This window comes from Oncorhynchus mykiss, chromosome 20, assembly GCF_057628025.1.
Source record: "Oncorhynchus mykiss isolate SJ-2025 chromosome 20, ASM5762802v1, whole genome shotgun sequence".
NCBI classification, from domain to species: Eukaryota; Metazoa; Chordata; class Actinopteri; order Salmoniformes; family Salmonidae; genus Oncorhynchus; species Oncorhynchus mykiss.
This window is the reverse complement of record NC_143041.1, coordinates 17999032-18017192: the sequence shown is the minus strand read 5'-3', so window position 1 is coordinate 18017192 and position 18161 is coordinate 17999032. Positions and strand designations below refer to the sequence as shown.

Here is an 18161-nt window from a genome sequence, read left to right as displayed (position 1 = left end):
CTGGGGTGAAGGTTCACCTTCCAACAGAACAACGACCCTAAGCACACAGCCAAGACAACACAGGAGTGGCTGTGGGACAAGTGACTGAATGTCCTTGAGTGGCCCAGCCCAGACTTGAACCTGATTGAACATCTTCTGGAGAGACCTGAAAATAGCTGTGCGGTGACACTCCCCATCCAACCTAACAGAGCTTGAGAGGATCTGCAGAGAAGAATGGGAGAAACTCCCCAAATATAGGTGTGCCACACTTGTAGCGTCATACCCAAGAAAACTCAAGGCTGTAATCACTGCCAAATGTGTTTCAACAAAGTACAGAGTAAAGGGTCTTAATACTTATGTAAATGTGGTATTTCATTTTATTTATTTTTTATGTGGAAAAAAATCAAAAAAACTGTTTTTGCTCTGTCATTATGGGGTATTGTGTGTAGATTGATGAAGGATTAAAACTATTTGATCAATATTAGAAGGCTGTAACATAATAAATTGTGGAAAAAGTCAAGTGGTCTGAATACCTCCCGAATGCACTGTATGCGTTATTTGACTCGAGGACCAACAGTGGAGTGTTTTGTTTTTTTCAAATAAAAACCTTGCTCCAAGTCAGATTCGAACTTACAGCCATTGTATTTCACTGCTTCTGACCTTAGTTGATCACACCACCAATTAGTGATTACAGTAAACATGTCAATTACAGCTATTTGAGAAGACCACGAGTGCCTTTAACTTTCTATATACAACATATGAATATAAACTTACATGTTGTATAATCCTCCTACATCTTTATTGCTGTAAAAACACATGCATCTGTGTGAAACGGACTTATTCCACATTTTGTTGTTACAGACTGAATTCAAAATGTATTAAATATATGCACAATAACCCCATAATGACTTAGTGAAAACATCATTTATACATTTTTGCGCATTTATTGCAAATTAAATACAGAAATATCTCATTTACATAAATATTCACACCCTTTGCTATGACGCCCTGAATTGAGCTCAGGTTAATCCAATGTATTTTGATCATCCTTGAGATGTCACTACAACTTGATTGGAGTCCACCTGTGGCCAATTCAATTGTTTGGGCTTGATTTAGAAAGAAACATCTGTCTACAGAAGAATCCCAGGAAATTAGATGACAATAGGATGATATTTGACGGAAACCAGATCAAAGTATTATGACCAAAGTATGGAAAATGACTGTTGCTTCTACATTGATTACGTTTGATAATAAACTTACTGGTCCCTTCCCACATGTTACCTTAACTCTCATTTTAATACACCAATGGTAACATGATATTCGCTTATCTAATTTAAATAAGTACCACCTTGTCACAAACATCGGAGAAAACGTGTTTGCAGAGGGCCGTGGTTTATATAGCTAGATAGCTACTCTACTGGTGCCAAATGTTGACTGTATGTACCCTATTCATCTATGGCAAAGGTATTTATGTTTCCCCTTTCATCTGTGTCTGGTGTTAGCTAGTTACTGGCTAGCTAGGTCTTCATCTGTGTCTGGTGTTAGCTAGTTACTGGCTAGCTAGGTCTTCATCTGTGTCTGGCGTTAGCTAGTTACTGGCTAGCTAGGTCTTCAGCCAGCATGTAACAAAACGGGGGGAAGGGTTGTTCAAAACTCCGACACAGCTGTCAAGTCAACACATGCATCAGTGCTGCTGTGAATCACAGGAGACATGCCAAATGGGAGATGTATTAAAATAAATTATACCATTGATGCTATTTCAATATTATATGAGTTCCTTTGTGTCACAAAATGTGCTTGAGATGATTTTACTGTAACACTGCATCCAAGTTGCTCAACATAGGTGTTTCAAAGAGCTGTCAGTCAAGGCGAGCTCATAAATATAAGCTCCCCGCCCAATCAGCCTGCCTTTTCAAACTTCCTGGTAGTTAGCCATGAGAGAGAAATGACTTCTCAGAATGACCTTTAAGAAATGCCATTGGTTGGTGCATATAAAGTCTAAGGTCTTTGATGCGGAATTTGCTACAGGAAATAATCACTGTCAGCTGGTGATGTTACCATAGGACTAACGTGTGCCAGGCTAGCTGATGGGACCAGCTACAGTGTAGCATTATATCACGTGCAACTACGTCAATGATTGTAATTGGCTGATGCGTATTTTGAGGTCCAGGTTCAAATTAAACTTTCTCTAATGTTTGCAAGTATCGCCAAAATATGTTTTACGTTGTACTTTGTCTTTATAAGAAATGTTTGTGTCCCTAAGTTGTATTCCATCAACGTGTTAAAGGCCCAGGGAAGTCAAAATTCAGTTTTTCTGGTTGACAGCTGATGAAACTAATACTGTAAAAGTATGAAATAAATCTGACCGCTGGATTGATACCCACACCACAATCCTAACTGTGGTTAATGCACCACTTTGGTGCCCTCCACTCAGACCACTCTCAGTTAGTCCTAGCAATTTTTTTGCTTGAGAATATTGTTTTTATAAAAAATCTCTTTTGAACATTTTTATGGAAAACTAGCACAGTAAGTTACTAGATTGTTACCCAGAAATGATTTGATATTGAGATAAAAACAGCTGCACTGGGTAATGGTAAATAGTCAATGGTACAGTGCCTTCAGAAAGTATTCATACCCCTTGACTTATTCAAAATGTTCTCACCCATCTATACACCATCCCCATAATGACAAAGTGAAAACATGTTTTTAGACTTTTTTGCCAATTTATTGAAAATGAAATACAGAATTATTTCATTTACATAAGTATTCACACCCCTTAGTCAATACATGCTAGAATCGCCTTTGGCAGGGATTACAGCTATGAGTCTGTCTGGGTAAGTCTCTAAGAGCTTTGCACACCTAAAATGTACAATATTTGCACATTATTTATTTTTTAATTATTCAAGCTCTGTCAAGTTGGTTGTTGATCATTGCAAGACAGCCATTTACAAGTCTTGCCATAGATTCGCAAGTCTATTTTAAGCAAAACATGTATATTTGGCCAAGTGTTTTAAATTATTGTCCTGCTGAAAGGTGAATTTGTCTCCCAGTTTCAGACTGAACAAGGGTTTCCTCTAGGATTTTGCCTGTGCTTACCTCTATTTCTTTTATTTTTATTTTTTTTAAACTCCATAGTTCTTGCCGTTAACAAGCATTCCCATAACATGATGCAGCCACCACAATGCTTGAAAATATAAAGAGTGGTACTCAGTGATGTGTTGTGTTAGATTTTCCCCAAACATAAGACTTTGTATTAAGGACATAAAGGTAATGTATTTGCCACATTGCAAACATGCATGTTTTGGAATATTTTCATTCTGTACAGGCTTCCTTCTTTTCACTGTCATTTAGGTTAGTTTTGTGGAGATACATCCTCTGTTTTCTCCTATCACAGCCATTAAACTCTGTAACTGTTTTAAAGTCACCATTGGCCTCTTGGTGAAATCCCTGAGTGGTTTCCTTCCTCTTCGGCAACTGAGTTAGGAAGGAAGCCTTTATCTTTGTAGTGACTGGGTGTATTGATACACCATCCAAAGTGTAGTTCATCATTTCACCATGCTCAAAGGGATTTTTTTTTTCTGCTTTTTTTTTACCCCTTTACCAATAGGTGCCCTTCTTTGCGAGACATTGGAAAACCTTCCTGGTCTATGTGGTTGAATCTGTGTTTGAAATTCACTGGTCAACTGAGGGACTTTACAGATAATTGTGTGTGGGGTACAGAGATGAGGTAGTCAATCAAAAATCATGCTGAACGCTATTATTGCGTAGAGAGTCCGTGCAACTTATTACGTGACTTGTTAAGCACATTTTTACTCCTGAACTTATTTAGGCTTGCCATAACAACAGGGTTGAAAGCTTATTGACTCAAGACATTTCATCCTTACATTTTTTATAAATTTGTAACAATGTCGAAAACATAATTCCACTTTCACATTATGGGGTATTGTGTGTAGGCCAGTGACACAAAAGCATTTAAAATTCAGGCTGTAACAAAACTACATTTGGAAAAAGTCAAGGGGTGTGCTTACTTTCTGAAGGTACTGTAAATGTGTGAACAAGGCCCACTTCCGCCTCAGTTCTTACTTTGCAAACCAGCAAAACTAAAGCTTGAATGAGATTGCATGAGCAAATCCTATAACCCAGACTGAAACGATTTAAGGCCAAGGATTAGCGAGGCTTCCCTGGGTAGTGGAAAAGAGGTTGAGGTGTCTCTATTCAAGGAATGTGACAACATGGTCTTAGCTGTAAGGTTACTGCTGCAGAATATTCATATGGTTGGTTCCAAGCACTGTGTTATGAATAATTCTGTGTTTGATGCCAATTTGTGACAATTTGCAACAGAGAAACATACATCCTTTACTTTTTTTTCAGACAATTGGGTAGCTTTGATTCTATTTTTGTTTTGGCCTGTATACAAAAGATGTATTTGCTCTTTATTTGTTATGCACTGTACAAACATTTGCAATAAAGATTATAGCCATTGTCCTGTATCAACACAATCTTTGAGTATTCATTGTCTGTTTGTCACAGTCGAATGGAAACCATGTGGGACAATGCAGTTGTATGGATAGCAAACAAACCTGATGACATCAGAGCACAAAGTATGACTGAAACCATTGATACTAATAATACAAAATAAACACTGAACTAGTACATATGTGGGTTTTTTATTTCAAAAAGAGGTTCAAGACTACATCATACAATGACAATCAGTAAAGTATCCCATTCCCTTGTACATTCAGATACACATAATTTGCTTTGGTTGATTGGGGGAACTTTGCCATTACCAAAGATGACACAACTGCTAGAAGGGGCTGGTTCGTGACGGATGGTTTGTTTTTGTTGCTGTTGTGGAACATGGTTTATATTTACAGTCTTGTGGAATTCTACTCCCACGATATCCCTCTGAGTAGTTAAAGATCAACTGCTTTCACAGAAACCTGCAACGGAGGAATAAAACATATATATATATATATATATATATACACCTACTGCATATAATGAACTTATAACTGATATTTGGATTCAATAAGAGTTCATCATACACACTAGCTAACAAAAGTTAGACCCAAAGTTGCACAATTGCTTGCTACACAATCGTTTGTTTGGAAAGTATTGCTTTTCATTTTTAAATGTAGTTATTACAACTCTTACCAGTGTGTCCAACGCGTCTGTATTTGCCGAGGAAGCAGATCTCCTTTTTCTTGTCTGTGACAATCTTCTGGTCCTCGGGCCTCAGGCCAGTGGGGTGACGGGAGAAGATGAAGGAGTATCCGTCCAGGCAGGTGCCGTCCAGGTCAACCTCTCTGCAGGAGTAGTGGATGGCGTAGTTGTCGTAGTCGGTGTCAATGACCCAGTGGTCATCGTCTATGTGGAGGAGAGAGGAGACAGAATCATAGCAATGGTTGGTTTAACAGCAGGCTTTGACAGCAGGCAGCTTCATCAATGGCATGCTATTATATACTAATGAGGAAGAGTTATCATCAACGTGGGGTGGAGTAACTCAATGGAATATTCTGCACAACAATAGGAGACGTTAGTCTTGAGTGTGAGCCTGTAGTCTTTCTTACTTCCAGTCTGGAGGTATGAAGCAGCGCCCCAATATCTCATCTTGAACTTGGCAGGGTCTGGAGTGTCCTCGAAGGTGCCGAACATGTTGGCACACATTTCCCAGTTGCTAAAGGGAGGAAAAAGGGAGGATAAATGGGGAAGTTCAGTGGAAGTGAAAGCATAATGAAGTTCAGGAACAATTTGTATCATTTGTAAGTGAACAGAACTCACTTCAGGATGATAACTCTGCCGTGGGCAGTTGCAGTCATTTTGCCACTTTCATCTACTGAGAACTGAGCGACGACATTGTCCAAGAGAAACAGACCAACAGGATCTTTCTTGGCCACAGCATACCATCTACCAGTATACTGCAAAAGGAAATGCGAGCTCTATCAATCCCTGCATACCATACAATGACATTCCAGTTCCATTCTTCAACATTTAACATTCCAAAGCTGATAGATCAAAATTGGACAAGAGCAGAGATAGTTTATGAGAAGTTACGTTTCCGAAATTAGAATTGTGTTCTTACCCTGCTCCTATCGAAGTTCTGCATGACCTGAATGTTTGAAACTTGACAGTCCTGTGCCCAGCATGTTGCCAGGGCACAGAGGGCCACACAGATCCTCAGCATGTTGCCTTGTTGATGGATCTGTGGAAGACAGTGCCCAGAGTCATGAAAAAATATCACAACATTACCACCAGTACATCCCATCAGGTCAATAGAAGAGCCATATCCCACTCCATTACAGCTTCACTCTAAAAAGCGTGCAAACTAATCCAAAATGTGAAAAGTTATTTTAAAAAGTTATTTTTTTGAAAGAAAAAAAAAACCCACAAGCGGAATAGATGTAAAAACCTACTATCCATGTAGTACATACCTTGTTCAAAAAAAGGGCTGAGGTACTTTGCCTCTCCAGACGACAGGGTTTTTTATAGTGTAGGGTCCCGCCACAACCAGGGTTGTGTAAGAGCAACTACAGATGTGAGACAGCCCCCAAGCAGGAGCCTCCCCTCAAATTGGGCAAACATTACATAACTCCAAACAAGACTCCCATTTGACCCTTGTTCCAAAGTGTTTTTGCTGCCTAATGAAAGAGCTGTTGTGAGTAAAGCCAAGAGCACATCTGGAATGCTATACATACTCACTATCAATCACTAACCGTGAAATGGTATGCTTCAGCAGTACGAGCCCCACGTTAATGTCCAGATCCAGACTTTTAAAAGGCATGTTTCATGTTTTTTCCCCCTGGAACAGCTACACAATGTTCTTTCTGGTTAGTCATGTCATTTCTCCACTTTTCTTGAAATGTTTCACTTTTCACTGGAAAACCATGTTAGGCAATCATGTACAGTACATTGTTTATTGCTGTATGTCCAAGACATCTCTAATGGTTGCTATCCTATAGGATAGCCTGTGGAGAAAAAAAACCCATTGACTTCTGGTTTGCTATGCAACCAATATCAAAGAGAAATACCTTGTAGTTCAAACCAAAGTCCAGATCCTCTTGGATTCACGCCACTCAATCAATGCTGATCTGATTACGGTGAAGGGCCTGACTGTTTGTGTTGTGTGCTTTCACCTGAAATCTCAACTAATCATTTGGAACTTGGAAAAGAGAATGCAGTGAGTGATCAAACAGAATTAATAAATTGTTGAATTCCATTGATCATAACACGCCAGCAAATTCCATAAGATATTATAAAGGCTCATACAAGCTAACAAGTTGTAAAGCATTATACTTGCAGGCTTTATGGAAAGGTTTATGAAATGGGCATGTACAGTAAATGGGGGTGTGTGTACTTACTTTTTTGGCCGACAAAACCTTGATTGTGCTTTCCAAGTAAACTTCTTTTTTTTCTAGGATCGTACAAACGCAACTCAGGGGCCCCGTTATGTAACTTGGCATGGCTAACTGCAAAAAGCATCATTTGTTGCTCCAAATAATGGCTGAACCAGTGCCAGAGTCATGAAAAAGTCATACTTTTTACCTGCTGAGTATGTAATATAGTATTCCAAACTAGATATATACAGTATGTGTAGGGGCAGGACAAAGCATATTGGGAATTTTTTGTAACGTTATGAGGTGTTTTGTAACTTTATGAAGTACACCCCCAACTGTACAATTCATCAGGTTGGTTACAGTCACATGTGAAGCTTTTTAACCTTTTGTGACTAGGGGGCAGTATTTTCATTTTTGGAAAAATAACGTTCCTGTAGTAAACGGGATGTTTTGTCAGGACACGATGCTAGAATATGCATATAATTGACAGCTTAGGATAGAAAATACTCTAAAGTTTCCAAAACTGTAAAAATATTGTCTGTGAGTATAACAGAACTGATGTTGTAGGCGAAAGCCTGAGAAAAATCCAATCCGGAAGTGCCTCGTGTTTTGAAAGCGCTGCGTTCCAATGCATCCCTATTGAGCAGTGAATGGGCTATCAACCAGATTACTCATTCTCCGTATTCCCCAAGGTGTCTACAGCATTGTGACGTAGTTTTACGCATTTATGTTGAAGAATACCCGTAAGCGGCTACATTGCGCAACTGGTCACCTGATGGCTCCCAGAGTGATTCTCGCGTAAAATACAGAGGTAGCCATTAGTCCAATCGGTCCTACTGAAAAACCTATTGTCCCGGTGGATATATTATTGAATAGATATTTGAAAAACACCTTGAGGATTGATTATAAACAACGTTTGCCATGTTTCTGTCGATATTATGGAGCTATTATATTTTTCAGAGTTTTCGTGACTGCAATTTCCGGGCGATTTCTCAGCCAAACGTGAAGAACAAACGGAGCTATTTCGCCTACAAAAAAATATTTTGGGAAAAAAGGAACATTGGCTATCTAACTGGGAGTCTCGTGAGTGAAAACATCCGAAGCTCATCAAAGGTAAACGATTTAATTTGATTGCTTTTCTGATTTCCGTGACCAAGTTACCTGCTGCTAGCTGGACAAAATGCTAAGCTAGGCTATCGATAAACTTACACAAATGCTTGTCTAGCTTTGGCTGTAAAGCATATTTTGAAAATCTGAGATGACAGGGTGATTAACAAAAGGCTAAGCTGTGTCTCAATATATTTCACTTGTGATTTTCATGCATAGGAATACTTTCTAGGAATATTTATGGGGAGTGGGGAGTCACTACAACCAACAAAAACGATCACTGCCAAGCAGCATCAGATCAGATATCTACAGTGTGAGAATGTTGATGATAGGAGAGGGTGGATTCATCTGACATAACTCCGCCCCTTCAATGCAGGTTTTTAGTTCTGTCACATATAGATGTAGGATGTTAATTTGAGCAGGTTTGCTGGAAAATAGTTCTGCAGCAACAGGAAATGTGAATTATTATATAGATATTCATTTATTTATTTTTAATTCACCTTTATTTAACCAGGTAGGCTAGTTGAGAACAAGTTCTCATTTAGAACTGCGACCTGGCCAAGATAAAGCAATGCAGTACGACACAAACAACAACACAGAGTTACACATGGAATAAACAAACATAGTCAATAACACAATAAAAAAAGTATATATACAGTGTGTGCAAATGAGGTAAGATAAGGGAGTGGCGAAACAATTACAGGCAATAAATAGGCCATGGTGGCGAAACAAATACAATTTAGCAATTAAACACTGGAGTGATAGATGTGTAGTAGATGAATGTGCAAGTAGAGATACTGGGGTGCAAAGGAGAAGGAGAAGAAGGAGAAGGAGAAGTGTGTGCAAAGGAGAAGAAAAAAAATAACATTATGGGGATGAGGTAGTTGGATGGGCTATTTACAGCTGGACTATGTACAGGTGCAGCGATCTGTGAGCTGCTCTGACAGCTGGTGCTTAAAGTTAGAGAGGGAGATATGAGTCTCCAGCTTCAGTGATTTTTGCAATTCGTTCCAGTCATTGGCAGCAGAGAACTGGAAGGAAAGGCGGCCAAAGGAGGAATTGGCTTTGGGGGTGACCAGTGAAATATACCTGCTGGAGCGCGTGCTACGGGTGGGTGCTGCTATGGTGACCAGTGAGCTGAGATAAGGCAGGGCTTTACCGAGCTAAGACTTATAGATGACCTGGAGCCAGTGGGTTTGGCAACAAATATGAAGCTGTGGGTAGTAATCAATAATTTTGCACGCCCAATTTTTCAGTTTTTGATTTGTTAAAAAGTTTGAAATATCCAATAAATTTCGTTCCACTTCATGATTGTGTCCCACTTGTTGTTGATTCTTCACAAAAAAATACAGTTTTATATCTTTATGTTTGAAGCCTGAAATGTGACAAAAGGTTGCAAAGTTCAAGGGGGCCGAATACTTTCGCAAGGCACTGTATATGGGGCTTTGGTGACAGAACAGATGGCACTGTGATAGACTGCATCCAATTTTCTGAGTAGAGTGTTGGAGGCTATGTTGTATAAGACATCGCCAAAGTCAAGGATCGGAAGGATAGTCAGTTTTACGAGGGTATGTTTGACAGCATGAGTGAAGGATGCTTTGTTGCGAAATAGGAAGTTGATTCTAGATTTAATTTTGGATTGGAGATGCTTAATATGAGTTTGTGTCTAACCAGACAGACACCTACAGTGCCTTGCGAAAGTATTCGGCCCCCTTGAACTTTGCGACCTTTTGCCACATTTCAGGCTTCAAACATAAAGATATAAAACTGTATTTTTTTTGTGAAGAATCAACAACAAGTGGGACACAATCATGAAGTGGAACGACATTTATTGGATATTTCAAACCTTTTTAACAAATCAAAAACTGAAAAATTGGGCGTGCAAAATTATTCAGCCCCCTTAAGTTAATACTTTGTAGCGCCACCTTTTGCTGTGATTACAGCTGTAAGTCGCTTGGGGTATGTCTCTATCAGTTTTGCACATCGAGAGACTGACATTTTTTCCCATTCCTCCTTGCAAAACAGCTCGAGCTCAGTGAGGTTGGATGGAGAGCATTTGTGAACAGCAGTTTTCAGTTCTTTCCACAGATTCTCGATTGGATTCAGGTCTGGACTTTGACTTGGCCATTCTAACACCTGGAAATGTTTATTTTTGAACCATTCCATTGTAGATTTTGCTTTATGTTTTGGATCATTGTCTTGTTGGAAGACAAATCTCCGTCCCAGTCTCAGGTCTTTTGCAGACTCCATCAGGTTTTCTTCCAGAATGGTCCTGTATTTGGCTCCATCCATCTTCCCATCAATTTTAACCATCTTCCCTGTCCCTGCTGAAGAAAAGCAGGCCCAAACCATGATGCTGCTACCACCATGTTTGACAGTGGGGATGGTGTGTTCAGGGTGATGAGCTGTGTTGCTTTTACGCCAAACATAACGTTTTGCATTGTTGCCAAAAAGTTCAATTTTGGTTTCATCTGACCAGAGCACCTTCTTCCACATGTTTGGTGTGTCTCCCAGGTGGCTTGTGGCAAACTTTAAACAACACTTTTTATGGATATCTTTAAGAAATGGCTTTCTTCTTGCCACTCTTCCATAAAGGCCAGATTTGTGCAATATATGACTGATTGTTGTCTTATGGACAGAGTCTCCCACCTCAGCTGTAGATCTCTGCAGTTCATCCAGAGTGATCATGGGCCTCTTGGCTGCATCTCTGATCAGTCTTCTCCTTGTATGAGCTGAAAGTTTAGAGGGACGGCCAGGTCTTGGTAGATTTGCAGTGGTCTGATACTCCTTCCATTTCAATATTATCGCTTGCACAGTGCTCCTTGGGATGTTTAAAGCTTGGGAAATATTTTTGTATCCAAATCCGGCTTTAAACTTCTTCACAACAGTATCTCGGACCTGCCTGGTGTGTTCCTTGTTCTTCATGATGCTCTCTGCGCTTTTAACGGACCTCTGAGACTATCACAGTGCAGGTGCATTTATACGGAGACTTGATTACACACAGGTGGATTGTATTTATCATCATTAGTCATTTAGGTCAACATTGGATCATTCAGAGATCCTCACTGAACTTCTGGAGAGAGTTTGCTGCACTGAAAGTAAAGGGGCTGAATAATTTTGCACGCCCAATTTTTCAGTTTTTGATTTGTTAAAATAGTTTGAAATATCCAATAAATGTTGTTCCACTTCATGATTGTGTCCCACTTGTTGTTGATTCTTCACAAAAAATACAGTTTTATATCTTTATGTTTGAAGCCTAAAATGTGGCAAAAGGTCGCAAAGTTCAAGGGGGCCGAATACTTTCGCAAGGCACTGTAGGTATTTGTAATTGTCCACATATTTTAAGTCAGAACTGTCCAGAGTAGTGATGTTGGATGGGCGGTCAGGTGTAGGCAGTGATCAGTTGAAGACTATGCATTTAGTTTTACTTGCATTTAAGAGCAGTTGGAGGCCACGGAAGGAGAGTTGTATGGCATTGAAGCTCGTCTGGAGGTTAGTTAACACAGTGTCCAAAGAAGGGCCTGAAGTATACAGAATGGTGTCATCTGCGTAGAAGTGGATCAGAGAATCACCAGCAGAAAGAGGAACATCATTGATGTATACAGAGAAAAGTGTCGGCCTGAGAATTGAACCCTGTGGCACCCTCATAGGGACTGCCAGAGGTCCGGACAACAGGCCCTTCGATTTGACACACTGAACTCTGTCTGAGGATTAGTTGGTGAACCAGGCGAGGCAGACATTTGAGAAACCAAGGCTGTTGAGTCTGCCGATAAGAATATGATGATTGAAAGAGTCGAAAGCCTTGGCCAGGTCAATGAATACAGCTGCACAGTATTGTCTCTTATCGATGGCAGTTATGATATCATTTAGGACCTTGAGCGTGGCTGAGGTGCACCCATGACCAGCTCGGAAACCAGATTGCATAGTGGAAAAGGTACGGTGGGATTCGAAATGGTCGGTGATCTGTTTGTTAACTTGGCTTTCAAAGACCTTAGAAAGGCAGGGTAGGATAGATATAGGTCTGCAGCAGTTTGGGTCTAGAGTGTCTCCCCCTTTGTAGAGGGGGATGACCGCGGCAGCTTTCCAATCTTTGGGGATCTCAGACGATACGAAAGAGAGGTTGAACAGGCTAGTAATAGGGGTTGCAACAGTTTCGGCAGATCATTTTAGAGAGGGTCCAGATTGTCTAGCCCGGCTGATTTGTAGGGGTCCAGATTTTGCAGCTCTTTCAGAACATCAGCTATCTGGATTTGGGTGAAGGAGAAATGGAGGAGGCTTGGGCAAGTTGCTGTGGGGGGTGCAGGGCTGTTGATCGGGGTAGGGGTAGCCAGGTGGAAAGCATGGCCAGCCGTGGAAAAATACTTATTGAAATTCTCAATTATCGTGGATTTTTCAGTGGTGACAGTGTTTCTTAGCCTCAGTGCAGTGGGCATCTGGGAGGAAGTGCTATTATTCTCCATGGACTTTACAGTGTCCCAGAACTTTTTTGAGTTTGTGCTACAGGATGCAAATTTCTGTTTGAAAAAGCTAGCCTTTGCTTTCCTAATTGCCTGTGTATATTGGTTCCTAACTTCCCTGAAAAGTTGCATATCGCGGGGACTATTCGATGCTAATGCAGTACGCCACAGGATGTTTTTGTGCTGGTCAAGGGCAGTCAGATCTGGAGTGAACCAAGGGCTATATCTGTTCCTGGTTTAAAAAAAAATTGAATGGGGCATGCTTATTTAAGATGGTGAGGAAGGCACTTTTTAAAGAATAACCAGGCATCCTCTACTGACGGAATGAGGTCAATTTCCTTCCAGGAAACCTGGACCAGGTCGATTAGAATGGCCTGCTCGCTGAATTGTTTTAGGGAGCGTTTGACAGTGATGAGGGGTGGTGTCACGTTCTGACCTTTATTTCCTTTGTTTTGTATTTATTTAGTATGGTCAGGGCGTGAGTTGGGGTGGGCAGTCTATGTTTGTTTTTCTATGATTTGGGGATTTGTATGTTTCGGCCTAGTATGGTTCTCAATCAGAGGCAGGTGTCATTAGTTGTCTCTGATTGAGAACCATACTTAGGTAGCCTGGGTTTCACTGTTTGTTTGTGTGTGATTGTCTATGTTGATTGTTTGTGTCATCACAGTTCTCATTTATCTTCACGGTCGTTATTTGTTTATTGTTTTGTATAGTGTGTTTCAGTGTTCAGTGTTTTCGTCATTAAATATCAAGATGAACACAAACCACGCCGCATTTTGGTCATCCTCTCCTTCCCAGGAAGAATCCCGTGACAGGTGGTCTTTTGATCGCAGACCCATTACGGATGCAGGCAATGAGGCAGTGATCGCTGAGATCCTGGTTGAAGACCGCAGAGGTGTTTTTGGAAAGCAGGTTGGTTAGGATGATATCTATGAGGGTGCCCGTGTTTACGGATTTGGGGTTGTACCTGGTGGTTCATTGATAATTTGTGTGAGATTGAGGGCATCAAGCTTAGATTGTAGGATGGCCGGGGAGTTAAGCATGTCCCAGTTTAGGTCACCTAACAGCACGAGCTCTGAAGATAGATGGGGGGCAATCAATTCACATATGGTGTCCAGGGCACAGCTGGGGGCAGAAGGTGGTCTATAGCAAGCGGCAACAGTGAGAGACTTGTTTCTAGATAGGTAGATTTTTAAAAGTAGAAGCTCAAATTGTTTGGGCACAGACCTGGATAGTAAGACAGAATTATGCAGGCTATCTCTGCAGTTGATTGCAATGCCGCCCCCTTTGGCAATTCTATCTTGTCGGAAAATGTTATAGTTAGGGATGGAAATTTCAGGGTTTTTGGTGTCCTTCCTAAGCCACTTTTCAGACACGGCTAGGACATCCGGGTTGGTAGAGTGTGCTGATGCAGGGAATAAAACAAACTTAGGAATGAAGCTTCTAATGTTAACATGCATGAAACCAAGGCTTTTACTGTTACAGAAGTCAACAAATGAGAGCGCCTGGGGAATGGGAGTGGAGCTAGGCACTGCAGGGCCTGGATTAACCTCTCCATCACCAGAAGAACAGAAGAGGAGTAGGATAAGGGCACGGCTAAAGGCTATAAGAACTGGTCGTCTAGTACGTTTGGAGCAGAGAGTAAAAGGAGCAGGTTTCTGGGCGCCGTAGAATATATTAAAGCATTTATGTACAGACAAAGGTATGGTAGGATGTGAATACAGTGGAGGTGTTTACCTAAGTATTGAGTGAAGATGAGAGAGGTATTGTCTCTGGAGCCACCATTTAAACCAGGTGAGGTCACTGCATGTGTGGGAGGTGGAACAAAAGGGTTAGCTAAGGCATATTGATTAGGGCTCTGCAGTGAAATAAGACAATAAACACTAACCAAATCAGCAATGGACAAGGCATATTGACATTAGGGAGAGGCATGGGTAGCCGAGTGATCATAGGGTTCCAGTGAGTAGCTAGGCGAGTTGGAGGCACGGCGATTCAGACAGATAGCGGGCTGGGGCTAGCAGGCTAGCAGAAGGGCATTAGAGGGACGTCGCAACGGAAGATGTCTGTTGTAGCCCCCCTGTGTGTTTACGTTGGCAGACCAGTTGTGATGGATCAGCAGGGCTCCGTGTAGTAAAAGGGTGCAGGCCAATTGGCAAAATTGGTATAGTAGCCCAAGAAATTGGCTGATGGACCTATTCAGCTAACAGTCCGATATGCTCTAGACAGCTAGCGGGCTGCTGCTAGCAGGCTAGCAGGCTAGCAGCTGGGCATTCAGGGTACGTCGTGAAGGAGGAGCCTGTTAAAAAAAAAACTTGGGCGGATTACATCAGTAGTCCAGTCGTGATGAATTAGCAGGGCTCCGTATCGGCAGTAAAAGTGGTCCAGGCCAATTGGCAAAATAGGTATTGTAGCCCAAGGAGTGGCTGACCTCTTCAGCTAGACAAGAGATGGGCCTAGCATAGGCTATCTCCAGGCTAATTGGTGCTTGCTTTGGGACAGAGACGTTAGCCAGGAGTAGCCACTCGGATAGCAGCTAGCTGGCTGCGATGATTCAGGTGAAAAGGTTCAGAGCTTGTGGTAGGAATCCTGAGATATGGAGAAGAAGAAGTCCGATGGGTTGAATCGCACTGTGCAGACTGGGAGGAGTTGTTCTGGCTAAAGGTTAGCTGATGACAGCTAGCAGTGGCTAGCTGACTACTAGCTAGTAGTTAGTTAGCTGGCTAGCTTCTGTTGGGGGTTCCGGTTCTAAAGTAAAGAAAATAGCAGATCCATACCACATTGGGTGAGGCGGGTTGCAGGAAAGTATGTTGAAGTTGAGGTTAAGAAAAATGTTTTTTAAATATATGTGACACCTGACTTACGGTACACGACAAGACTAAGACAAAGACACCTGACTGCTACGCCATCTTGGATTATATTTCATTGCCTTTTTTTGTAGGGGTTCATTTTTCATGAGGGCACATCAAGTCTGAAATGTCAAAATAGAAATAACAAACTTCAGAAGCCTTTCTAAAACTCAAATGCACTACAAGTTTGCAGTTCCTGCTGTGCACGAAAATTATCAGCAACGAAAAGAGTGATTCAATTAAGTTCCTACATGTCTACTATACTGCAGGTAGCAGATGGTGGTTTTTATTCAACACAAGTCACCTGGCTGGTGTGGTGGGGCATCCCAGTGTGACAGCACAGTGCATGCAGAGTGGCCTTTCTGAACACAGTGCCACATGTTTTCCACGTGGAGGCTGGTGACAATAAAATAACTGATAAGCAGCAACTGGTTCACACACTACTGAAATGAGAGGTTTTGAAGGAATGGGAGAGTTTCTTGAACGCATCCAATCCAAATCGATTGCAGACTTTAGTTATCAAGTTTGAGTGTCTAATGTTATCTAACGCTTTGACAGTGTCTCTTTTTTTCTTACTCTTATGTATATTTAACTAGGCAAGTCAGTTAAGAACAAATTGTTATTTACAATGGCGACCTACCAAAAGACAAAAGGCCTCCTGCGGAGACGGGGTTGCAATAAGAATAAAATAAAAAGTAGGACAAAACATACCGACGAGAGACACCACAACACTACATAAAGAGAAACCTATGAGGCAGCATTGTGGCAACACATGACAACACAGCATGGTAGCAACACAACATGACAACAACACAGTATCAACACAACATGGCAGCAGCACGACATGGAAACAGCACAAAACATAGTACAAACCTTATTGGGCACAGACAACCACACAAAGGGCAAGAAGGTAGAGATAAGGACAGTGTACCGTCTAGCCATACTCTCAAGTACTTGTATGAGGTGACTACCTCAAACTCTAAACCCTCAATCACACCGGTGGAGAGAGAGGCATTCTTCTTACCGAACCACATGACCATTGTTTTGGAGGTGTTCAGAACAAGGTGAAGGGCAGAGAAAGCTTGTTGGACACGAAGAAAGCTTCCTCAGCGTGATAACATTGAATGTTTGCTTATTTGTCTCATTGCAGCCAGCGAGACTATTACCATATGGCTTTCTCAATGCGATTAACTCCTAGGTAGGGTGTCCATGTAACTAATCCATTCCATTGTGTCAGACTATCCCCGTCTCTCGCTCTCTCTCTCTCTTGCTCTCTCGCTCTCTTTCAGGGAGGACATCCCACAAATCACTTTTACTTAATCTGTGATTAAGTGATGCAGCTATTTCTTTGGCCTGTTGTCTGACTTTTATTCAGTGCCATGCTGTGTTGGCTGGGAGAGAGAAAGACCTTTTGTACACCGTACCAGGGGTAGGCAACTAGATTCAGCCGTGGGATGATTTTTGTCCAAGGGGATTGTCGGGGGGGCCAGAACATAATTATAACAATTTGTACACTGCAAATTGACCACATGTAAACACAAAAATAGATTGTATAAGCGGTATAACAATAATTTCATACCTTGATTACATTGAGACACGATCACATATTGTGTTTGTATTTATTAAGGATCCCCATTAGTTGCTGCCATGGCAGCAGCTACTCTTCCTGGGGTCTAGCAACATTAAGACAGTTATATACAGTTTAAAATATGACATGATATTTTATTACATTTCATAACACTTTCCCCAAAACATTTAGTGTGTTCCCTCAGGCCACAATTCCACTATTATATTTACAACACAACATTCATGAGTGCGTGTGTGTAGAGTGTGTGTCTTATCATGTGTATGTATGTCAGTGCCTGTGTCTGTCTCTTCACGGTCCCTGCTGATCCATAAGGTGTATTTTTTATCTGTTTTTTTTTATTCTACTGATTGCATCACTTACCTGATGTGGAATAGAGTTTCATGTGGCCATGGCTCTATGTAGTTCATCTTGCCAATGAAAAAATCATTGAAGTAATTGGTTATATTAGTGGGTTTTGTGATGAGTGAGCCATCTGATTCAATGAATGATGGAGCTGAGTTTGCCTTTTTGCCCAAAATGTAATTTAAGGTGCTCCAAAGCTTTGTACTATCAATCTTTATGTCATGTATCTTTGTTTCATAGTGTAGTTTCTTCTTTTTATTCAGTTTAGTCACACGATATCTCAATTTGCAGTACATTAGCAAATTGTTTGAGCAGCCAGACTTATTTGCCATTCCTTTTGCCTCATCCGTTTCAACGAAACAATTTTTCAATTCCTCATCAATCCACAGAGATTTGATAGTTTTTACAGTCATTTTGTTAATGGATGCATGCAAATTTGTAACTGGAATAAGCAATTTCATAAATGAGTCAAGAGCAGCATTTGGTTTCTCCTCATTACACACCACAG

General features: G+C 41.1%; 2 protein-coding genes across 2 annotated transcripts in view; one reads left to right on the top strand and one right to left on the bottom strand.

Moving 5' to 3' along the window:
* Window positions 1–1322: 1322 nt before the first annotated feature.
* The window catches only part of pde6c (phosphodiesterase 6C, cGMP-specific, cone, alpha prime), a 42443-nt gene continuing 25604 nt past the window's right edge, over window positions 1323–18161 (top strand). The window contains exon 1 of the mRNA XM_021575798.3: window positions 1323–1443. Within this exon, the coding sequence (XP_021431473.1) occupies window positions 1435–1443 (9 nt within the window). The 5' untranslated portion in view covers window positions 1323–1434. The remainder of the gene's footprint in view (window positions 1444–18161) is intronic.
* rbp4 (retinol binding protein 4, plasma) lies at window positions 4629–6468 on the bottom strand. Its single transcript, NM_001124278.2, is given in 6 exon segments — window positions 4629–4919; window positions 5134–5346; window positions 5550–5656; window positions 5761–5897; window positions 6062–6181; window positions 6411–6468. Coding segments are annotated over 5 exon segments (579 nt in total). The 5' UTR covers window positions 6164–6181; window positions 6411–6468; the 3' UTR covers window positions 4629–4899.